This window comes from Lytechinus pictus, chromosome 6 (genome assembly GCF_037042905.1).
Source record: "Lytechinus pictus isolate F3 Inbred chromosome 6, Lp3.0, whole genome shotgun sequence".
NCBI lineage: Eukaryota > Metazoa > Echinodermata > Echinoidea > Temnopleuroida > Toxopneustidae > Lytechinus > Lytechinus pictus.
The window spans coordinates 17,526,046-17,551,767 of record NC_087250.1 but is presented as its reverse complement, the minus strand read 5'-3'; the positions used below and the strand labels follow the sequence as shown (position 1 = coordinate 17,551,767).

At 35.3% G+C, this 25,722-nt stretch overlaps 1 protein-coding gene across 1 annotated transcript in view; it reads right to left on the bottom strand.

Moving 5' to 3' along the window:
- Window positions 1-2,797: 2,797 nt before the first annotated feature.
- The window catches only part of LOC129263747 (lipoxygenase homology domain-containing protein 1-like), a 62,390-nt gene continuing 39,465 nt past the window's right edge, over window positions 2,798-25,722 (bottom strand). The window contains exons 25-48 of the mRNA XM_064101078.1: window positions 24,948-25,102; window positions 23,731-23,864; window positions 23,009-23,166; window positions 22,009-22,222; window positions 21,160-21,344; window positions 19,937-20,115; window positions 19,286-19,402; window positions 18,661-18,820; window positions 18,184-18,338; window positions 17,386-17,592; window positions 16,673-16,823; window positions 15,421-15,525; window positions 14,481-14,584; window positions 13,950-14,133; window positions 13,323-13,483; window positions 12,685-12,771; window positions 11,883-12,015; window positions 10,759-10,986; window positions 9,901-10,074; window positions 9,024-9,162; window positions 7,540-7,707; window positions 6,661-6,767; window positions 5,952-6,104; window positions 2,798-5,102 (exon numbers count right to left, since the gene is read on the bottom strand). Coding sequence (XP_063957148.1) covers window positions 4,879-5,102; window positions 5,952-6,104; window positions 6,661-6,767; window positions 7,540-7,707; window positions 9,024-9,162; window positions 9,901-10,074; window positions 10,759-10,986; window positions 11,883-12,015; window positions 12,685-12,771; window positions 13,323-13,483; window positions 13,950-14,133; window positions 14,481-14,584; window positions 15,421-15,525; window positions 16,673-16,823; window positions 17,386-17,592; window positions 18,184-18,338; window positions 18,661-18,820; window positions 19,286-19,402; window positions 19,937-20,115; window positions 21,160-21,344; window positions 22,009-22,222; window positions 23,009-23,166; window positions 23,731-23,864; window positions 24,948-25,102 — 3,782 coding nt within the window. The 3' untranslated portion in view covers window positions 2,798-4,878. The remainder of the gene's footprint in view (window positions 5,103-5,951; window positions 6,105-6,660; window positions 6,768-7,539; window positions 7,708-9,023; window positions 9,163-9,900; window positions 10,075-10,758; window positions 10,987-11,882; window positions 12,016-12,684; window positions 12,772-13,322; window positions 13,484-13,949; window positions 14,134-14,480; window positions 14,585-15,420; window positions 15,526-16,672; window positions 16,824-17,385; window positions 17,593-18,183; window positions 18,339-18,660; window positions 18,821-19,285; window positions 19,403-19,936; window positions 20,116-21,159; window positions 21,345-22,008; window positions 22,223-23,008; window positions 23,167-23,730; window positions 23,865-24,947; window positions 25,103-25,722) is intronic.

Here is a 25,722-nt window from a genome sequence, read left to right as displayed (position 1 = left end):
GGTCTGAATGTGCAGCCTATAATGCCTTGTGTACTGAAGGTCCTCTCGCTCAATTGAAACAGCAAGTTTTACATGTGCTAGTCTTTGTGTGGAGACCCACTTGTTAAGCAAAGTTTCAATCAGGGTCTGTGTCTGCAGACTACATCAGTCCTGTGCTTTGTCCTAAAAAAACCCAAGCAACCTAGACTTACTTGAATAAGGGAAACATTTTAAAAAATATATAAAAATTAACTTATGGACATTTTTTCATATAACCAACAAAAATTCACATTTTGTTGACACACCTTTGGCACAAAATCCAATAAATAACTAAAATTTGATCTTCTTGAACCATCATTAAAAAAAATAAAAATTTTACATCTTGTCCAAGTATAAGATCAATTTCAATTTTTGTTGATATGATTACATTTCATCTATTAGCAAAATACTACAATACAGAGAAATACCGGGAAACCAATTATTTGTAACATACTTGATGGACTACAATTAATTTATCCAAACTTGATGCAAATAAAAACTCTTCCCAATGAATATAAATGGAATTTAATTACTTTTGGTCACAAATATTTGCATAACGGAAGGAAATTCAGCCCATAAAGAAATGGATCACGAAACCTGTACCACTAAAGCTCTCTGATCTTTACCTCTTGAAAATGCATATCATTCATCATGGCTTTCTATTTGGAATGTACTACCACTAATAATTTACACCATCTTATATTCTAAAATCATTTGCATTCTTCCAGAAAATATATCAAGTCTATTACAGTGGAAAACTCACAACCTTAAGCACTCTCTATAATACATAGACATGAAAATATGAATGAATTAAAAAAAAATTCTTGGTAAGGTAAATTACTGTACCTGAGTTGAATTTACGTTAAATTTTTATCACAATCTGTGGCCAAGGTTACTAAGTCAAACATTTCAAGACAGTTCAGCATATGTTTTAAGTACACCATACAGTATCCATTTTGAGACATTTTTTCCTTTATCTTCAATACTAGCACTCATAATAAAAAGGGGAAATATATGCCAAAAATTTGAAATCAATTCCATTGCAATATACTGAATAAAAGCCACTTGACCAATCAAAGCGAGAATTATTACACATTCTAAATTGGCAACTCAATGCAAATAACAAATCACTATTTATAAGTGCAAATTGGCAATATTTTGTTCAATATATTTTCTTTTCAAGTATGGAATGAATGGAAAAAGTATTAGTGACTGTTGCCGATTTGAAGAGCAAAAGAAGCTTTATCGGTTACAAAATAATTTGAATGAAACTTTATAACATCACCCAGAAGCTCACTAATTATAGTGTAAGAATTTCTCCTTATCATAACTTTATCACAAGCAATAAATTAACTTCATTGTCAAAATTTACAGGAACATGTAATATCAACCAAATATAAAAAAAGTAAAAACAGAAACACCCCCAACAAGTCAACAACATACACATACACAGTGCGTTATCACTTAGACTTCTGGGGACTAAAATTAGAATGAATTACAATGTATATATTTTCTTGCATTCTCTTACATTGCAATTATTAGGAAACAAATTTCTACAAAACTGTGTGGACATGAAGAATATCTACAAACCTCTTCCTGCCCCCTAAGATACCAAACAACATATATATATATATAGATCAAACATTTACTAAACAAAAATAAAAACATATATTTCAAACCGTTCTGAAATAGACCGAAAGCAAACCAAATATGTAAACAATTTCCATTTTGAAATTTTGGCAGACAGACTGGAAATATTTAAAAAGTCAGAATACATTTCTAATGCTTTCATAAATATTTTGACATATATGATAAAAAGTAACAAAAATATTTCAGTTGCTAAGTTAAACCTTGAAAAAGACTACATATATTTGCTACCAAATGAATAACTTCACTAATAAAAAAATAAGCATTTAACTCAAATTCTTAAGAAATGACATACATGCATTCTCAATAATAAAAGAGATAGATAGGTAAAGATATACAGAGATCGAGACAGTAAGAGATGTAGAGACAGAGAGAGAGAGAAAGGGAGAGAAGGGGGAGAGGGGGTCACTAACAAAAGAAATGTACTATCTCTTTAATTTACAAGACTAGCTCTAGCAACATACTGAAAGTTCAAATTGCAGTAGTTTGAGCCATGACAAAAACATGATTACCATCATCATCATGATAAATTTTCTTTAGAGTCCTGCCTATCATACTGCCTAGAACTACTGAACATTAAAAAATATCGAAGAATTTCAAAATATATTTACAAATCAAATATATTAATCTCAGATTACAAATAATTGGAATGTAATTCACGACACATAACAAATTACAACACTTAACATCAATCAATATCACATCAATTCAAGTTACACATTCCATCTCTTGTATGGTGTGTTTTGTCCTGCTCAAAAGGAACACCCAAAACTCAAGGTTTCATCAGCAATCTTCAAAAGGAATGAATTAAAAAATATATATATATTCTACAGATAATAAGATATGCTAGCTAATACCATGGTCACATTTGTTCTACGGCGGCCGTACGGCGAGTCGAAAACAACCGTTTTAACATTTTTTGTCCAACTACATTTAGGTGGTTTGAATCAAAATTAATATAACGGCTGTTTTCAACTCGCCGTACGGCCGCCGTAGAGCAAATGTGACCAAGGTATTAGTTATCCCTAAAGGCAGAGAAATCTTCTTAATAATTATTAAATTCATATTACTACAATTCTAGCATTTTTAACATGTGGGCAATTCCATACATTATGTACGTCCGACCCCCTATATGTGGGACCTTCATGAAATTTTCTGTCTCTGTTTTTTTGTTCTTTAGATAGTCTGTAATGCTCTCAAATGACCATGACTTGGTCAGTTTATGAAGTGAAGTTCAACTTGAGAAAAATGGGGGTCGGACATAAAAATTGGTTGATTTTATTATGGAATTGCCCATGTAATTATCCATATCTACCTTAAGTCATCGGCTAAGTCTTGACAGACCACTTACATGACATAAAAATCTACTTCCTTACAATGTCAAATACATTTTTAAGTAACAAGTATGGTGACTATAATACACTAACATTACTTGGAATATATACAAAACATAGACAGTACAAATGAACTACTTTACAATAAAATAGATTTTAAGTTTTGATACAGTGTTATATATACATAAAATGTAATAATATTAATCCTGAGTAGTTGTCAGCTATTATTTGGTGAAATAGTAAGCTCCAAAATGGATTATAATGAACATGAATATGATGGAGAATAGGACAAAATGAGAAAATGTCATACAAAACAAACTCAAACCATAAATGAATACATAGAATCTTTAATGCAAAGCTTGAAGGGCAGTTCTTCATCAATATTCATAAATGATAATATACTCAAATAGGAATATTTATGTGCATTCATATATAACAATATTCATGAATAATCATAAGTCAACATTTCCTAATGTATTTTTGATAGAATGAAAGAAGGAAATACACAATTTGAAAGATAAAATAATTCAATTAAGATTTCGATGTACGTCTATAGGTTTTGACTGTAAGAAGAGATGTTTTCATTGTAAGATTAGAGATTTTCATTGTAATTTAGAAATTCATGTTGACTATAAAATTCGTGAAAATGGAATGGAATATGATGGAGACAATGAAGAGCTTACTGGGAAATACAAAAATATCCAAAATGACTCGATGTCCAAATATTGGTTAAACCTCTAAAAAGCGTTTACAATCTAAACTAAAAAAAATATATATATCTTATGCCCGTATAAGTATTCATTCAGCCACTACTGACTAGAAAATCAAATTTGAAAAAAAAAAATGCAGCAATTCAGCAAATAATTATTTGTGCATCACAACATACTGCATAAGAATACATCACATTTGAATACCGGTTTTACAAATAATCTTTTGGCATAAAAAGTATTGAAACTGAATTAGGGAAATGTCTTCATTTCCTGAAAATTTTCATGATACCTAATATTAAAAATAAGGCAGAAATAATTTAGAAAAAAAGCACTTGTCATATGATTTGAAAATCATTCATTTAAGGTATCCAAAATATAGAAAACACAACACAAGTACCAATAAGTACTAATGTCAAAGTATTGTACTTTTCAAGACGTTTATTGTATATTGTAGTACATAGAACTATACCTAAGAATCTATTTGTACTTGTTGGTATTAACAAAATGGGAAATCTTACATTCCCACATGCATATATACATTGTGTAAGATTAGTATGAACACTTCCATGTAAAACCTATTGGTCTAATCACACTCTTCACATAAAATGCCATCATCTACTTTTTATCTGTACATGAATATACTGATAAAATGAAATTGCACTAGAACGTTGTTCTTTGAAATATTGATCCACCGTTGTCAGGCCGAGGTAAGACATGTTGGAATAATAATAATGAGAATACTCCCATTTAAATCCTTTGGGTACATTCACATTATAATTTAATGTCATTCTTCGGCAGTAAAAAAATCCATGACTATTTTTCTGTTGATCCCGGGCATCTTAAAAATGAAACCATCAAACTGTAAGACAATTAACAAATTGGCAAATTGTAGCTGTTTTCTCATATTGTTTTAAAGCCATTAAAATTTTTTTTTTTTTATAGGGCAACTGCTAAAAAAAGGGGTGAATTTTGTCCATTTTGCACAGCTCACTTCACTGCGCACTAAGTGGTAACCGCATCCCTCTTACTCTAAGTCTTCATGAAGATATCTATCTCCCTTCAAAATAGGGGACCTCTATACTTTAATCAGGACAAAAAATGCCCAAGCAAAGACAGTGTGAACACTACCATTGAATAAGAATGGCTGCATTCACGCTCACATTTTAATCCTATTCTTTTGCAGGGAATAACTCTTTGAAGAGCTCTCCGTCTCCCTTCTTCTTGTCCAGCCACTTCTGACATGGGAACATGGTCCTCATACCCGATGCCAAGTTGATGATCTCGACGTGATCGCAGAGCCAGCCGGCGCTGAAGCCAGCGTTGTCGTGCTCGATTCGTATCTTCTCCAGTTCCCCAAGATCAAGGACTTCCAGTTTGAATTTGTCTGTTTGACCTACGAAAAGAAGGATGCAGAATTGATGGTTTACTTCAGTTTATATTAGCTGATATTGCAAGAGTTCTTATACTTTCCTACAGAAAAAGCATAGAAAAAGCTGACAATACCTTGAAAATAAAAGCACAAAAATAGCTAAATCAACAAAAATGCTGGAATTTCACACCCCTTACCACAAAGAAATGACATCACCAAGAACATGATCTTCAACACCATTAAATGAAAAGTCCACCCCAACAAAAAGCTTTTTTGAATTAAAAAAAAAAGAAAAATCGATCAAGCATATACACTGAAAATTTCATCAAAATCGGATTTCACAAAACACTTATATGCACATCCTGGTCGGTATGCAAACGAGAAGATTGATGACGTCATCCACTCTCTATTTCTTTTGTATTTTATTATATGAAAATGAAATATTCTAATTTTCTCATCATTGTCAAGTAAAACAACGATTAATTCCTCCCTGAACATGTGGAATTAGCATTGTTTAATACTATATGATTCAGTCAAGTTGGTCCTTTTTGTCAAATCTGTAAAAAAATGAAATATTGTATTATTCAAACAATAAAAAACAAAGGAAATAGTGAGTAAAGGACATCATCAATTCTCTCATTTGCATGTGACTAAATTGTGCATGTAACTATTTTGTGAAAATAAGCGAATCTTTAAAATGTCATAACTTTCTTATTTTACATCCGATTTTGATGATAATTTCAGCATTTTGCTTGTCTGATTTTTCTCTATTGATTCAAATCAACATTTTTCTGAGGTGGACTTGACCTTTAACAACAACAAAACTGGCAAAACAAAAGCAACATTACCAGAGATTTTCATTGTAAGCCTTACCTTTCTCAAAGAGATCCCTGAATCGTTGTTTGAGTGGTTGTTTTCCGGAGTCGCCATTCTTGCCATAGATGGTGAGAGTGACGTTAGCGTCCGTCCCAGCTCCCTTCTCATCTGACGTTACAACAATCACTTCGTATTGCACCGGCGCAAGATCTGAGTTGAATAATAATTATGGAACAGTTATAAAAAATCATCATGTGTTTCATCATCATTAAAGAATCATATTTCATAATGATGGATTGAAATCATAATTTTTCATAACTCAATCATCATTATTAATAATAAAAATAATAATAGGCGTTTGTACAGCGCCATCTATCTAGAAACAATCAATTCCGAGGCGCATTGGTGTTATCATTATTACCCTGACTTTAACTCAAGCTTCCTTTCAGCGCTCGTGCATTCAAGGAATTAACCCTGCCGGGTACCCATTCACCTCACCTGGGTCGAGTGCAGCACAGTGTGGGTAAATTTCTTGCTGAAGGAAAAAACGCCATGGCTAGGATCCGAACCCACGACCCTCTGTTTGAAAGGCGAGAGTCAGAACCACTAGACCACTAGATAATCAATGGGGCCAGATTTTTCTTGTTTCTTGAAAGAACTTGTAATGTGTGGAGGAGGGACAGCCTCCAAATATTTCTTTCATATCTATGATAATTAATTCACATCTATGATAATTAATTCACATAAACATTTAACTGTGACTTACTTCTTATTGCTGCTACCATGCCTTCCTCCATCTTTTTACATTGCAATCTCCTCGCTTCATCTTTACGATTGCTAAAAGTGACCCAGTTCTTGCATGGAAAGACGTATCTGATAAATCAAGAAAACAAAATGTGACATATGCAAACTGGCCTCAAGCAGTTTTCTGGGGAGCGTTTCATGAAAGGACTTGTCGGGCGTTTTATCTGACAAGTCCAGGGGAGCGTTTCACCAACATTTTCGTCTGACATGTCATCAGATCTGACAACTTTCCTTGATTTTGATTGGCTGAGAGGTACTGTTACTATGGTAATTGTATATAATGCACACTCCACTCCCTGTGGAGTACTTTGAGGTAAACTGAGAGTGCTCTTTAATAGACTATCTGGAAATAAGACCAAATGGTACTAGAAACAGTGGAAATAAAAGAAGATTTATCTGCATGACAAAAGATGTTTCAGTATTAAGAAAAAAAAATCATCTGGGATTAGTGCTGGGCGATATCTCAATATTATTGAAATCATGTGATATTGAAAAAATATTAAATATTCAATAATGGTTTCATTATGTTGATATATCGCAGGTACATGATATTACCAAAATATTTTCAATTATGAAAAGATAATCATGACCGATATGCTGTTCTGTTTTGCTTTAAACCAACTTTGAACTTTGTAAAGTTGTTACCCAAAAGCCTGCTTTTTATGGACAAACACCGGTGAATGCCTCACTTCCACTCCCCCCTCCCTGCTCTCAGCAAACTGCGGATCATAATGAACATATATAATGAATTCTCAGACTCGGCTATTTTGCTGGCGAGAATCGACTAACATTGAAATCAAATATCGACCAGCACTGTCTAGAATAAAGTTTTAGGACTTACTTGGAACCGTCGTTGCTATCTGTGATGACGACCTCATGACAATGCCAATCAACATCGCGACCTTGACCTTGAGGTCGTGACCCATCACCTCTCTCCTTGTGACCCAGGACGATACTGTCAATTTTACCCACAGTTCTCGTGGTGAATTTGAAATTGTCCGTCTCTCCTCTGGAAACAAACCAACCAATCAGAAAATAAACAAATTTTTTTTTCTTCAAGTTTTTAAAAGAATATATCGGTAAAAATATACGGCATATCACAAGATAAAAATAAATGGGGGAAAATCAACCTTCCTCTTTTTTTTCCTTCGTGTTTTTTAATGAACATATCAGGAAAAAGGGGATGCAAATCACATGATTAAAGTAATATGGCAGAATCTTTTTGTAACTTTATTTCTATGGACCTCAATCTTTCTTTATTCATTAACCAACCAATCAGCAAATAATTTCTTTTCCTTCAAGATTTTTAATGAATGTATCAGTAAAAATATCATGCAAATCACATGGTTCAAAATATAGGGGGATCTTTTTATTATTTTATTTCTATGGCTCTCAATTATTTCTTACTTCATTCATCATCCGACCAATCAGTAAATAAATAAATATTCATTTTTTTCCTCAAGTTTTTTCAAACATATCATTAAAAATAAAATGCAAATCATGTGATTATAAAGAGAGAAGGGGGGATCTTTTTATTATTTTGATATTTTCTATGGATCTTAATTTCTCAATCTATTCAACCACCAACCAGTGTTAACAGTGCTTCTTGTAAATTCACTATCAATGAGTCATCATATCATCCACTCATTCATTCCATCAAGCAATTACATAATCTTTTAATAGCTGAATCAAAACAATATCTAAAGGAATTAAAGGTTAAGTTCACCCTGAACAAACGTTTGTTGTAAAAATAACAGAAAAAATGATAAAAAACATTTGTGAAGGTTTGAGGAAAATCTATTGAAAGTTATTGAAGTTATAAGAATTATAAGTTTTGGATTTGTGACGTCATTAACGAGCAGCTGCCCCATATGCTATGTAATATAATAAGCATAAATTTCAAATTTGTAATGGTTCGTGATGACTTATTTTAGTTTTCTTTTAAGAAACGGGTGTGAAGTGATTTGAGTATTGATATACTGAATGTACAGTAAAAACCATTTTCAATTTTCTGAGAAAATGACAATCAATTGATTTTTCACAATACATTATGCATGAAAGCTGCTCGCATATGACGTCACAAAACAAATAATCAAAATTCTCATAACTTTTTTATTCTTTGATGGATTTTTCTCAAACCTTGGTCAATATTTTTTATTATTTTTTCTGCTATTTTAAAAATAAACTTTTTGTCAGGGTAAACTTCCCCTTTAATTTTGTAAGAAATCAATTATCACATGAAAAACAATCCATCAAGTAAAATACGTCCTCTTATATATATTACACATGTGAATAAACAAGAAAACAAAACCTCCATTCACTGACCTTCTCAAAATCTTTCTCTTTGGTGAATTCTCCATCAGGAACTCTCTAGAAGTACGTCTATCCCCTTCTAGTATGATGTAAGCATTCTGAGTGGTACTCGCATCCCGTTTGTCGGTCGTCGTAACGGTGATGTCATATGCTATATGGTGAAAAAGAGGTGTGGGGGGGGGGAGATTGTTTGATGTTCATCAATATACAGAGAAATATAAAATCTCATATTCTCAGAAGAGGTTTCAATTATATCATGATACAATCCAAATGCAGATGTCGTGTACATAATTATGCATATTTTGTTGCCACAGGGGGGGGGGGGCGATTATTTAGCCCCAAAATGCTCAAATCCTTTTGTCTTATTTCACTGTTTATGAAATGGAAAACCCAGTATCATTGTTTGAATCAAGTGTAAGTAAGACTGATCCACTTCATAACATAGGGGTTTCACTATCTTCTTTCAACCCATTCACTTTCCTCCCTTCCTAGCTCTATACCTATAGAATAATGGGAGTCATCCAGTTTTGTACACAACTAGAGTATAGAAAGGCTATTCCACTTTAAAGAATAGGGATGTACTTACTGACTTTCTCCTTGTCATCCCTAAGAGTGAATAATAATAATAATAACATATTTTACCCAGGGTAGCCAATTCAGTTCTGAAAACGGTTCTCCCAGCGGGCCCTCCTTTAACATGATAATGTTATTATTACCCCGGCTTTAGCACGGCTACCTGCGTGCATTAGAGCAGAGAATTTCTCTCATAATTTGTCCATCATTTTTCTCCCTACCTACAAGTACCTCCAACAACACCTATTGAACAATGGAGTAATCCAGTTTTGATGCACAACCACACCACAGGAAGGCTATTCCACTTTAAACTTACTGACTTTCTCCTTGTCATCCCTAGGAGTGAGTGCATTGGAGCAGAGTAGTTCTCTCATAATTTGTCCATCTTCCTCGTCCCTCGCCAGCCATCTTGAGCACGGGAAGGAGTAGTCCTTTCCAGCCGTCTCGTCAAAGACCTTCACGTTATCCACATGCCAGCCTGCCTTTAGACCTGTAAAGAAAGGAAAACAATGTTTGTTAGAAAAACAAGGCATCATATTTTGTAATGTTATCATTTTTTGTACTCTGTTGAAATCCCAAATAAACAATGATAAAGATGATGATGATGATTATGAAAGTGGTGATGGTGATGACAATGATGATAATTTTGATGATGGAAATGGTGACGGTGATGATGATTGTGATCATGATGTTGATGATAATGGTGATGGTTATAGCGAGGTTGATGATGATGATGGTAATTATGGTAACGATGATAATGATGGGGATAATGAAGATGATGTGATGTTGTTGATGATGATGATGGTGATGGTGAAGATGGCGATGATGATGATGGTGATGATGGTGATGATGATGGTGATGATGATAATGATGATGATGATGGTGATGATGATGGTGATGATGATAATGATGATGGTGATGATGATGACAAATGATGTTGATGATGGTGATGATGATGGTGATGATAGTGATGATGATGGTGATGATGGTCATGGTGGTGATGATATGATGATGATGATGAAGAAAATGGTTGTTATGATGATAATAATAATAATAATAATAGACGACTTTGGGAGAATATCATAACTGTTTGCCACTGTCCATCTTTCATACTACATCCTTTGTCGAGTCAGAGACAAAAAGAGAAAAGAACCAACTAAATGCATCTACTAACCTGCATTATCATGCCATATCCTAAGCTTGATCAAATCTCCAAGACTCAACATGGAGAAGACAAAAATATCCTCCTGATTGCGTTCAAACTTGTCCCGGTGCGTCTGCGATTCTTTTAACTTCAGTTCATCAGATGCCCCATTCTGACCAAAGAGGACCATCGATACGTTAGCATCGGTTCCACCGCCCCGCTTGTCCGACGTCTTGACAATTATCTTGTAGTTTGAGTCTGAATCAAAGAGAGATTAACACAGGATGATATTCTGTAAATAAACTTGGGTTTAAGTCTTGACTGACAAGCATTTTAGTCCATACGTATATGGAATCCTAGGTTTGATCTTCCATAATTCAACAATCATAGAAATTATAATGTAATAATTACTTCACTGAAATTCATTGAATGATAATATATTACCCTTTTATGTCTAATTTTATAAAACAAATCAATAAAAGACGTTTAATTGCAAGTTTAAAAATTGGTACTTGGTGAATGAGTCGACAACTGGCACTCCATAAAATGTGTGCTCTAAGTTAACCTAGGGTCTACTAAATCAATACTTTAATGTCATCCAATTTGAAATTAATACGACCCAAGTCTACTATTTCATTAAATTTAAAATCATAATTTTGTTGTCCCTGTTCACTACGGTTTCCCCTTAAAAAAAATAATGATTTGATACTCAGACACTCCCTTGCTGGCAATCTATTGATTTAAGAATGACTTTAAGTGCCACTAACATTCCAAGTTGTGCCCTATAGCAAAGCACACATTTATTATTTGAAACTTTTATCAATGTATGCACTAAATAAGGCCAATTGACCGGTGTGTTGGCTCAGTTGGTAGAGCGTCCGTCTCACAAACGGGAGGTCGGGGGTTCAAACCCCGGCCGCTTCAGACCAAAAGACGTTAAAAGATGGGGGTTGCTGCTACCCTGTTTGGCGTTCAACGATTAAAGGGATAGAGCCTCGTCGATCTGGCGCTGCACAGCGGCTGCCGGGCCCACGATCAATTGGGCAAAGCAAATTTTCGGAGTATTTCATTTCATGACTATTTCGAACAATAAATTATGGATTTATCATTTATCATTACTTACTTATCAATTAACATCCTGAAGTGTGACTTACTTTTGACCTGTGCTTTTCCTTTGACAATAGCAGCAAGCTCTTTAACTGTTTTCTTATCTCCCATCGTCTTTGACAGCCAACCTTCACATTTGAAGGTCGTCAGGTCACCGGTCTCCATGTTCCTCAAAGTCACCTTCACGATGATAGAGAGAAATATGGAAAGTTATAGGAAGATTGTAATTTGATTGATGGATAGATTGATTGTTTAAAATCACCAATCTTGTAATTTGTAAACATATCAAAGGATATTCAATTTAATAAAAGGTGATACATTTATTTCCTAATCTGAGCTACAACCTTTGTCATTTTTAATATATACTTGGTGACTTCATTATAAAAAATGTGATATTTTGTTACACATAAAGAAAAAAGTGCATTCTATTTCCTTCTGTTAACATAGTAGTAACCTCATAATAAAAGCACCATCCCTATATCATTAAATTGACTTATCCATCACTTGTATACTTGTATGTGCACATTGGGATATCCTAATCTATAACAGGTGATACCCTATTAAGATAATCAGTCTCTTGAGCTGCCATTCTAACTTCAAGTAATGAGCACCCCTGTTACTTACATTGACTCATCCAACTTGTTTTTGTATGTGTATACTTGGGATATTCCATTCTATGAAAGGTGATATTTTTTATCTTGTTTAGATAATCAGTCTCTTCAGCTACATCTGCCATTATAACCTCTTGAGAATCAAGCACCCCTATTCTTTACATTGACTCATCCATCCTTAGTACATGTATGTGTACATTGGGATATTCCATTATATAAAAGGTGATATTTTTCTTACCTTATTTAAATACCAATCAGTTCTGCTTCCCTTGCCATTGTGTCCTATCCTGACTTTCTTTAGTGGGGCAATGTCCTCTAGTTCAAGCTGAAAAGAGAAAAATATGATGATTGAAAATAACCCAAGTAATAAAAAAATCAATATTAACACTTCATATTGGCAATGTGATAACAACAAAATCACTGTTTAAAAATGTGAATTAGAAACATGTTAATATATGCTATTATCATCTATTTTGAGTGGTGTTAAATCTATGCATGATTTTTTTTAAAGTATGAAAATGAAAAAAAAAAGAGATTGTGGCCAATTTGAGTACCAAAGCAGAATAACTTTGAACTTATGACAGCTGTGTACCTATGTGGGTTAAGAGTACTTTACCTAGATCAGGTCTTAAAAGCTAATCATGAAATCAAATACTCTAAATTGGCAACAGGATAACAACAAAATCACCACATAAAAGTGTGAATAGGAAACATCCTTTTGCACTTTGGATATCATTAATTTCTATTCATATTATATCCTACATTATTTGATACAAAGTTTGAAACTGAATAAAAAAGTACTATTGCCAATTTGAAGATTAAAATAAGAGATCAATCTTGACCTCATAAATATTCTACGGGTTAAGAAAGTTTTACCTTGATCAAGTCTTCTCTGCCTCTCTCGAATCTATCTCCATTCTTATCAAGGAAAATCTCATTGCTAGAACCGTTTGTTCCAAACACTGTCAGTGAAACCTGGGCATCGGTACCAGCGTTCTGAACGTCTCCCGTGAAAAGCACCAACTCATACGTGATTTCTGCAATGAATAAATTATAATCAACTTAAGCGACCCTGACCCTTAGCATGCTAATATTGCAATTTTACACATTCATTCAACAATTGTAATAATCAGTTTCTCCCCTTACTTTTATACTGGCAAAGCAAAAATAAATGGCTATAGTTCTTATCTATAACATAATTATCAGTATCAATGGTGCAATATGGAAATCTTGATTCAAAGAAAATACAAGGATTACATATATTTAAATATAAGAAATTACATTGGCCATTTATCTCTGAAGTTGAGTTTAATCTAAACTCTGGTATACAGCTTTGGTTTAACTATGAATAGTAATTGTGACATAAATCTGTAGCAGTAGAGGTTCAATGTATCAACTCATTTGACCTCAAACCCGACTGCTCTAAGCACTACTGAGAATTGAAAAACATTTTATTTTTCTTTATTTGCAAGGAAGGCAAAGGAATGAGAAATCAAAACTTACTCGGTTTATATTCAACCTTCTGGCCGTCTTCAACAATCAGCATACGGGAAGTCTGGCCATCATCTTTGTCACGTGACAACCACCGTCGGCATGGCAACAGGTAGTGTTTGCCGAGGGTGGGCGTGTCTATCTCCATCTGCTCGAGAAACCAGCCTTCCTGAGGGGTGACGCCATCGTGGCCAATCTAAGGAGGAGTCGGGAAATCAGAGATTGAGCAAATTTGAAAAAAAAAAAATACATGATGTCATCATGGTCAATTTAAAGATCATTTATAAAAACATAGATTTCAAAATGCATCATCCATTTCTATGGATTTTTTGAAAAAAAATTTGTTTCGAGTTGCCAATTTGCAATACTGATAGGACCCATGACTAATACATACCTCAAATTTATGGACCTCTCCGACATGAGGGGTTTCTAATGCAAACATCTCAAAGGATGATGGCTCTAAAAACTTCTATGAACATTTTTATATTTCAGTTTTGAGTTGCCAATTTGTGATGTTTGATATGATCCATGACCAATACATACCTCAACTTTGTGGACCTCTCCAACGTCAGGGGCTTCTAATGAGAACGTCTCTATGGATGATGGCTCCAGTGACTTCTTACCAACCAACTGAAGAGGAACCTTACCTAAAAGAAAGAAAGATAAAATTGAATCAAATTTGTTAGGTGTTTTCCTTTTTGCTTTCATATAATACACAACTGTGCTTTTAATTGATCAAGTATTTTTCAATTTTTCTGAAGTACATGTATTTGCAATTTGGTGTTTTTATCTATCGCTGTTTTAAAAAGTCAATCCCTTCAAGTCTACTTTGCACAAAGGGTTCTTTTGCATAAGTATATTGTCTTATTAATAGGAGTCTAATCTCCAAATTTCCAATCGATTCATTAATTTGTCAATCTTTTTGTTACATCTCTTCAAAACCCTATTTAGAGACTGTCTGTTATAATCAAACTCAGTTTCTCTAATCATATTAAAATCTCCATCTATTATAACTGGATATTTATCCTCTTTGTATCTTGGCAAGATTACTGCGTGGTTCACAGGCCCGTACACAGAACTTTTTGCTGGGGAGGGGGCAGGACGTGTAAACTTTTCCGAAAAAAACTAAAAAGCGACGGAGCGAAGTGACCTCGCTTGTCATTGGGGGGCTATAAAGTGAAATTGAAGGAATTTTGCACACACTATTGGTGAATTTTGTGAGAATTTTCAGTAGAAATATGTTAAGTTTTAAAACCTGACCCCCGCTGTGTACAGGCATGGTAGTTCAGTCGATGATTTAAAAAATTATTGTTTTAAAATACACATTCCATAAACCTACAGTAACAACCTGAAATTAACAGATGATATGTATGTATGTATATGTATATCTTCACTGTGTTTTAAGACTTAAAACATTTAAAACCACAACCTGAGACTAGCGTTTCAGAATACGGGGTTATAGAATGAATGATGTACATCTTACCTGTTGTCTTCTTCTTCTTTGAGCCGATGATGGTAACAAAAATGTTAGCTTCTGTACCCATGTCCACCTCAGACCCTGTCGTAAGTTTGATGGTATATGGGATAGCTGCAAAGATCACAAGAAAAATATAATCATATATATAAAAATAAAATAAATAAATATAAATAAAAGTAAATATAAAAATATAATTTTATTCTTAACTAGTTAATTACACTAATTTATGCTTGAAAAGACTTTTGACTGCAAATCTTTAATCAAAGGTCTTAAACTGCTTATTTTTTGGCCAGAAACTCTACACAGTATTTTATTATGTTATATCTATTTGTACCTACCTGTTTTCTGTAAAGCACCGAGAGATTAATGCATTTTAATTCAGGCACTATATGAGCTTGAGTTATTATTATTATCCAATATTGAACTTTAAATGCTATGACTTGGATTCAAACCCACAATTCTATTTTTTAGTCCAGAGAATAATTCACAGGGCTACATTACTCCACAACACAGTGATAGCATTGTGGTCTAGTGGTTCTCACTCTCATCTTTCAGAGGGTCTAGGGTTCAAATCCTAGCTATTGCGTGTTTTCCTTCAGCAAAATATTCATTCACTATGCTGTGCTCTATCAAGGTGAGTTGAATGGGTACCTGCTACCTGTTGCATAAAAGAAAAACTGGCAATTTTGTGCCAGAGATTTTCAATGTGTCAAGTGTCAATGTCATAGTTTTGTTTGCCAGAGTTTTTGTTTATAGCAAAAGTTTTACGCAACAGGTCCCTGGTTGTATTAATTCCTTGAATGCACTGGGCACTGCTAAAAAAGCCATAGCTCAAGCTTAACCCAGGGTAATAATAGTTGCGCTTTGAATCCTCAGGCAAAAAGAACTCTTTGGCCCGTATTCTGAAGTCAGGTTTAACTTAGACCATGGTCTAACTCTGTGCTAAAATTATGGGGAGCCAAAAATTCAAAATTCTGTTTATATTGTGTATTTCTTATGTTTACTATTTTTTTTTCCTTTTGCTTTCATAATGATGAAAAATACTTCAAAATACTTCAGTTATCATTCCCAGACAATTTGGGCATCATATGAATTAATTGGATGTGTACTCTTTGGGTTTTGAACCCCAATTGGCTCTCCATAGTTAAACCACAACTTTAAACCCGAGTTCAGAATATGGGCCTATGTACATCCAGTTATTATCAATATCATCTTTGTTATTATTATTGATGATTCAAATGAAATCACTTGAACTTACTAGGTCCATCGAACTCGGGCATTTCCAGCATTGATTTCTTCCTGGTGAGCTGTCGAGGGCTGTCAGAGGAGTTTGATTTCAACGAACTTGATGATTTGCTTCTGTGAAGGGTGTTTAGGGTACTGGTACTGGACATGTCCCCATCATATCCCTAAAACGTAGATGAAAATTTTTATGATTTTCTTATAATGATTCGCTCATTCAATCAGTCAGCTGGTTAGTCAATTAGTTCATCATATATTAGTCAGTAAGGTAGTTAGTTAGTCAATGCAACCATCAGTCAAAAATATTGATTCACTCGCCAATCATTAATTTGTTCTTTTTTTCTTTCTTCCTTTCTTTCTTTTTTCTCCCTCTCTTCCTCCTTCCTTTTTAAAATAACCAACACAAGAAGGAATAGGGCCCCATAAAGAAAGATTTACGATTGAAAGTTAATATGATTTCTGATAGGTTCCTGAACATCTCCCCCATCAATTGCCCCCTGTACTCTTTATAACCTCATAACCATTACTGCAAATAAGAATGGTGACAGTACAGAACCTTGATGCACCCCCACATTCACCTCAATTCTCATCCTATTTCTCTTCCTGCCTCAGATATTTGAAGAACAACTGTAACACCTCGCATACACACAGATCTTCACCAAAGTAACATTAGCATGTATAATTGACACATCACAGAAGTGTGAAATTCAATGACTTTTGACCTCTCACCTTGACATACAATGACCTCTCCAATTTCCCATCATCCTTCTTCTTACTAAGCCATCTCTCGCAGTGGAATTGATAAGTCTCGTTATCATCATCGATCACCTCCACCCTATCCAAGAACCAGGCTGCGTTGAACCCCGAGTTGTCATGACGAATCTTGACCTTGAAGGGTTTGCCGAGGTCGACAGCTTCGATGGTGAACTTATCACACTGAAAGATTCAATCGTCAATAAATCTTCATTATTCATATTCATTTGCAAACAACAGCATTTTCATAACATTAATTTCACACAAATGCAGTAGTAACAAACAATATTAGCGCGTTATCTCTCAGTGACACGGAATGAATCCTCCATAGCAGCTAATGCATTGAAAATGCAAATCAAATCACAATGACGTCTTTGTTGAGGGTCGGTGAATCGACGTTTCAGAGCAGACAAAAGATCTCAAATGTTGTTTGTCCAAAGTCCCTGACAAAAACTGCTGTTTCAATTCACAGACCCTCGACAAAGACTTTATTGATTGTCGTGAAGGGCAATTGACAATAGACTTTCTTCCTTCCAGAAGGCGTCTGTGTAGCTGCTGCGAAAGCTCCCTTTCAATAATGTCCCAAATACTCAATAAGTCAGATGATCTCTCTATTAAAGATTTGAAAAATACATTATTTCTCTCAATCATTAAATTCTTGCTTGAATGCACATAATGTATGCACTTTCTCCACTCCCTGGGGTGTATTCCAGTGTACTCAATCCATTTTTTTCCTTCAAATCCTTCTAAAATGGAACAGTTAAACCGACTTACATGTCCTCTTTCAAACTTGTCGCTGTAACTCTCTGAGTTTCTGAGTTGTCTCTCTCCGCTATCCCCGTTCTCACCAAAGACCGTGATGAAAACGTTTGCGTCAGTCCCAGCACGGAACGTATCCCCCGTATACACAAGCAATCTGTACTGACGCTCTGAAATAGAAAATAAGAAATTACCATTGTTGATTTCTGAGAAAGTCTGATAGCTACATAATTAAATTGAATAGAATATAATCACAGTACAGAAATTTGTTTTTTTAAAGGATACTAAAAATTCACAAACACAAATATACATTTATTCAAAGACATTTAAAGCTACATTGTTCTTTTGAAGCTACCACAATTGACAATTGTTTTGCTCACATTTGTTTACTCTTGGCTGTACCTGTTTGGGTTTGTGTACTCAAAGTCACATGAGCAAATATTGCACACCTTAAGTCATATCATGAAAAGACTTAAAAAATAACAATCTTACTTGTGAGTGTATTTTGTTTGATCTCTTTGGTCTTGGTTGTTCCATCTTTCTTGGTCTTCTCCTCCGTGACCTGGTCCGGGACCAGCTCCCTGATGATCTCCCCGTCATCTTCCTTCCTTGAGAACCAGCGGTTGCACGGGAAGACGTAGGTCCTAGAACCCTGCTCAGAACAATAATGGAAAAATAAAGTATATTAAAGGAGAATGCAGCCCTGGAAATAAAGATAACTTGTGCAAAAACAGTAAAATCAGAGAATCAAATCAATGAAAGTTTGAGAAAAATTGAAGAATCATAGAAAGTTATGAGCATTAGAATGTTGGGATCCTGAATGATGGGGGAATCCTCAAATTGACAATGTGACGAACATGAGTGATGTCACACTTGTGCAACTCCCAAATTCATAACATATTTTACTTAAATTGCCACTTTCATCAAGTCTATCCATAGAACAGGGGTTTATTTTATTATTAATATAATGATTATTTTTTCCATTCTTATTAATATTATCATTTGCATAGGAAGACATGTAATAGACGTTTTACAACAAAGTATTATCATGCCCTATCCTAAACCTCTCAATAGTATCGCCAACATCTTCAAGCTAAGGTGGATGAGTATAACTTACCCTTTTGCCATCAAGGAGCTTCCTGATCTCTACTTTGTTAAGATGCCAAGCAGCCCCGAAACCAGCATTGTCATGCCCAATCCTCAGCTTCTCAATGGTATCGCCAACATCTTCAAGCTATGGTGGAGGAAAAGAGAAAACAAGAAGTGATTAAAGAAAATTCTGTCTATGAATTATATGGTGCAGGAAAGAAAAAGGGGAAGCAATACACGATTTAAGATGGAAAATGTGACTCAAAGTGAAATACAATTAATTACTGATCATTTAGGCGATTCCAAAATTTTACAGCATACACTGATTGACATCATTTTCCAACCACATTTAGATAAATTCTTCCTCAATTTAATTCACGATGAGAATATTACTTTATTTTTAATTTCACAGTTTGACTAAGAATGGTATATTCCTATTCCATAAGGTAACATCATGGTGTAGTGGTTCTGACTCCTGTTTATTAATCAATGGTTTGCGGATTCAAAACATACCCCGGGTGTCAATTTCCTTCAGCACTTATTTGTGAACAGCTGCTCTACTAAATCCAGAGTAATCATTCTACATTACTATAAAGCACTTAGGGACTTCTGATAAAGTAATTGTTAAGTGCTCTATAAGCAAGTATAATTATTGTAATCATAAAATAGATAACCTCACCTCCACAACAAACATGTCTTCACAATTCCTCTCGAAGCACTCCTTCCGTTTCTTCTTATTGTCACAGAGACTCTTCTGAGTTGTAACAACCTCTCGTCCATACAGGACAATAAAAACATCAGCGTCTGTCCCGGCTCCGCTCACATCACTGGTGAAGACTGTTACCTCATAAGGGACATCTGAAAGAAAGGAGAAAGATTTAATTATGATTTGAATGTAGTTAACTTTGGACTACAATCCTACGATAAACATATTTGATTTAATTTTCCCATATCATAAAGAGTATTCTGGGCTCTGTAACACAAAGATTAACGATCAATCGCTAAATGGACTGACCAATCAATATCAATGTTACACGCGCATTAGGTTTAAAATACTGACCAGGGACCAATCAGTGCGGTTCTTTCATATTTGCGATTCATCGCAAACCTTTGTGTTACGGAGCCCTGGACATTCATTCTTGAATTTGATATCTGCAGGTTTACACCAACATGAAGAACATTGTACACACTCTTATCGTGTACTCTGTCTGCATCTAGGGGTTAAAATTAGCAAAGAAAGAATCTGAAAATTAGGTAAGCAACTTTGACCAATCAAAATCAGATATATCAAGTGATGATTTTGACAACCTAAGCATCTTTTGTCTAACAAGTTTTAAATCCGACAAATTTTGTCAAATTTGACAGACTGGGAAGCACAGTTCTTGCGGTATCTTGTCGGATAAAACATACTTTATGACTCAGTCAGTAAAGCGTCTGCCTGTCGCACCAAGGATCGTGGGTTCAAGTCCAACCAAGGCGGCTGACTGAAGCCTGCATTGTGTGTAAACGTCTCTCCTCTGTTCCATAGATGCAGGCTATGTTACAGAGGAAAACATTCTCCCCCTTGGAGAGGATGTTAAATGAAGGTCCCGAGTAGAGGAGAGTCACCAGCTATGCACATTAAGGACCCACTGCAGAATTGGTCCACATGCACTCCCCCAATCACTTATACACTTACATCAGGAGAGATCGGCGGGTCATAGTGATTCAGTTCGCTTTTCATCTCCCAGGCACAGGTGACACCAAACAAGTAACAATAATAATAATGATTTTGTCGGATTAAATATCCAACAAGTAATTTCAAGACACATTCCACAGAGATCGCACCTGAACACCGAGTACTACCCTCCCTCCAGTAAATCAAAACAATTTTTTTTATCAAAATTGTATCAGTTAACTTACGTTTTTCATATTCCTCCATCCTTGATTCAACCGGCAAGAGCTCTCTCTCTATCTGGCCATCGTCCGATGACTTGTCAAGCCAACGACCGCAAGGGAAACACCAACGCTTACCAAGCGAGGGGGCATCTATTTCTACCTTCTCTAGTTTCCAGCCGGCGAAGCCTCCCTTGTTGTCATGACCAATTCTACAATGGTTAACAGAAATAACAGCAGGATTAAGAGCCATTTCGAGTCTGGATGAAGTTTGTACTATTAGCGTAGTCAAATGCAAAGCCACAGAAAGTTTTTCCTGATGTTTGCCCTTAATAACACACTATCCCACATAAGCTTATCTGTGGTGGTGACCTTCAGTGTGGTTAGTTTCCAGCTTGGATTTACCTTAAATCTACCTTAAATCTCTACTTCTGAAAATAATTACACAAATTCCATAACTTTTGCCAGGATAAGCAAAATCAAAGTGCAGTGCTTTATCAATAGTCTTGAAATACCCTTTCATACAACAACTGGTAAAGGGAATATGAATTCTGGTATAAATTTGATCTTTACTTAAGAATCAAGTACGGACTTTGCAAAGAGTACAAAAAACATATCTAGTTACAGTACATGTAACCATTTTCACAAGCATGTCTTATTAGATCAGATATTAAAATGTTGCATTCTTGGTAAAAAATGAACTATTTTAGTACTTAAAGACTAGACCAGGGCACCGTAACACAGCACACAGCGACTGATCACAGACCAATTTTTTTATGATTGATAGCATTGAAAACTATGCACTATCAATCGTGAAAATCAGTTGTACGATCAATCGCCAACTTTGCGTTTAAGGACACTGAAAGCGATATCTACCTTATCTTCTCCAGCTCCCCAATATCCACGGCCTCAACGACAAACTCATCCGTATGCCCCCTCTCAAATTTGTCACGGTACGTCTTGGATGATTTCAGGAAGTTTTTACCGGTATCGCCGTTCTCCCCGTAGAGGGTGATGTAGACGTTGGCGTCCGTTCCCGCGCCGCGCTCGTCACAAGTCGTTACTGAGATGTTGAACGTTTGCATTGTAGCTACGGAAAACAAAGAGAAAACAGTCATATACACGTACTTGATGATAAACATGATACTACTCAGTCTTGGCAGCAAACAATGATTTCGTGAGTAAGCTTTTTAGATCAAGTTTAATTGTCCCATATCATCATCTTTGTGATATAATGAAAGACTTTTTTTAAAATAAAATGTTTAGAATTGATTTGTGATAAAATAAATTAATCTTAAACTAATTTAATCTTTAATCTAATTCAAGATGGAAAAAGAATCACACTGAAGATATCCAACACAGAAAAGCACAAGCGGAAATGTGTATCATTATTGCTTGAAAATAGCCTTACATCTGGTTACAATATAATGCATATTTTGTTAATTTCTCAGTAATTACATATGTTCAACCGGAATCATTTGGAACATATTTTACACTTACACAAGTGTGAGTTCCTAAAATGAACTCTAAGAAAGGTTAACAATACAAATCTTCCACTGATCCTAGTATTTGGAATAGGTTCCAACGCAGTATATGTTCATGCTAGTTAGTATAATTATTGAAAAACAAGTGAACATCCTTTTTACTTAATCTATATCAACTTTTCATATCGTAAGCACTTGGAGAGTAGAATCATCGATTGGTATTTTACATTTTTAAACGCTTTGAGCATATTAAATTAGAAAGCGCAATGAATGTCAAAATGTATGTATGTACAGGTGTACATACAAATGCTTGGGTGGTCGCTATATAGGATTTTGTTCAAACGTTATTTTTTAAATTGCTACCATCACTGGTATTCATGTTTATCACTTACATTTGAGTTCCAGACCAATATCTTCTCTGATTGATGTTGATGATTTCTTCCTCTGCAGAGCTCTGTTTATCACGTCTTTATCGACGGGGATCAACTCACGAGCGATTTGGCCGTCATCACGGTTTGTAGCTAGCCATCGCTGACAGGGAAAGTAGTATCTGTGCAGGATTACAATCAAGTGTGCATAGAGAAATGAATAATCATAGGATGTGTTCAAATATATACATAATGTATATCACAGTTTGTAACTAACCTTCATGGGCAGGGGAATAGATCAGGATTAAAATAAAGTGTGAACAGAGACATAAATACTGTACATAGGATGTGTAATCATAGTATAATTGTAGTATGTTTTGTAGCTAGCTACATGTAGCTAGCTGTCACTGGCATGGGAAGAAGTATCTATACAGGATTAAAATCAAGTGTGAATAGAGACATGAGTGATCATAGGGTGTGTTCAAATCATTCAACTTTCTACAAAATACAAGACAGTTGTCTTCACCTTTAAAGAATGAGGAAAGACCACAGTAAACATAAGAAAAAAAATGTAAACAAAATGAAGACATTTTTGGCTTCCAATAACTTTGGCAGAGAGTTAGACCATGATCTAAATAAACTGAACTCCAGATTACTGACCAGTGTATTTCCAAAGAGCCAATTCCATATAAATTATGTGTATAAGGCACAGGAATTCCCAATCACAACCTGTTTATTGTTTTTACCTTGTATTTTTCTTTGGATCTTCTACTTCCACTCTATCAAGGAACCAATCAGAGCCAACGTTGGCGTTGTCATGGCGAATCTTCATCTTCTTCAAAGCTCCGAGATCGGCGGCTTCTATTGAGAAGACATCCTCCTGATATAGTACGAGAGAAGGATGAAATATGGGTCAGATAATAATATTAATAATAGCTGGATTTATAAAGCGCTTTTTGCCCGAGGATACAAACAGCTGCTCTTATTAACTTTAGCTGTGCTGGTATGCGCTGAAGCATTCAAGGAATTTCTTCCTATCGGGCACCCATTCACCTCAGTACGATGTGGGTTAATTTTCTTGCTGAAAGAAAACACGCCATGCCTGGGAATCGAACCCACGTCCCTCTGATTGAAAGACAAGAGTCATAACCACTAGACCACGACGCCTCCACACAGAGATGAAGTATGGGTCTGTTTTCACACAAGCTAACTTGTTCTCAGGATTTCATTCTCTTTTCACAGTTTACATCATGCATTAATCAGCATAATTTTATAAATGTGCATGTTGATTTTTGTCGTGGACGATCCGAGGGAGGAGGGGGGATCCAAAATTTCAAAATAATAATAGTCAGTTCTTGTATAGCGCATAACACATTATGAATAGCATCTCTATGCCCTTCCAAAGGACTTGGATATTATTACCCCTGCTGTAGCTCAAGCAGCTTTCACGCGCTCGGCATTTCAAGGAATAAATTCCTGCCAGGTACCCATTCACCTCACCTGGGTTGAGTGCAGCACAATGTGGATTAATTTCTTGCTGAAGGAAACAACGCCATGGCTGGGGTTTGAACCCCAAAACTCAAACTTCAAACCTTGTTTTCTTCACACTGTTTGAATATCTCAGTGCCTTCTACATTCAATCCAGTAGGCCTTCTTGTGCGAATTATTGTCGACAAATGGATCGATAGGGGGTCGTTTCATAAAGCTGTTCGTAAGTTAAGAGCGACTTTAAGAACGTCTGGTGATCCTTCTTGCGCGCTAAACCATCGCCAATGAATATACCATTTACCAAAGGAAAGGATCACCAGTCGTTCTTAAAGTCGCTCTTAACTTACAAACAGCTTTATGAAACACTCATCAGGTCACAATCATTGGTTAATACATACACCAATCTTACTATGACAAAATTCTAATCGTCAAATATCATGGCAGCGACATTTCATATTTTTATACAGAAACTTACCTGACCACGTTCAAATTTGTTCATATTAGTCTCTGAGTCCTTCATACTCCTCTCTCCCGTGTCTCCCTTCTCACCGTATACATTAATAAAAACGTTAGCATCAGTACCGGCCTGGAATATATCACCAGTGTAGATGTGTACTTTGTACGTACTCACTGCAACAAAAACAAATGCAAGTGATTTTTTTTTAGTTTTCATCATTCTTAATAATTTTCTAATACATGTTTAAGAAACATGCACATGTTGGTACTAAAGGTATTTTCATTCGAAGTTCGAGCCCTGGTCACGTTTTTGAATGGTGATGTGCAGGTTGGTCGCAGACGTTAATAATCACTTGTGATTGCTACATGTCTGTAAAAATCCAATAACACACATACATACACATGGCCGTCTTTCGTTCCATCTATGTACCAATTAACATGATCTACTTTTTACTTATTTTCTTATTTTATAACTTATTGTATCTATCCATCAATCCATCCCTCCCTCCCTCCCTCCATCCATCCAACAATCCATCCATCCATCCTTCCTTCCTCCCTCTATCCATCCATCTATCCAACAATCCATCCATCCAACAATCCATCCATCCATCCATCCATCCATCCATCCATCCATCCATCCATCCATCCATCCTTCCTCACTCCATCCATCCAACAATCCATCCATCCATCCATCCATCCATCCATCCATCCATCCATCCATCCATCCATCCATCCATCCATCCATCCATCCATCCATCCATCCATCCATCCATCCTTCCTCCCTCTATCCATTC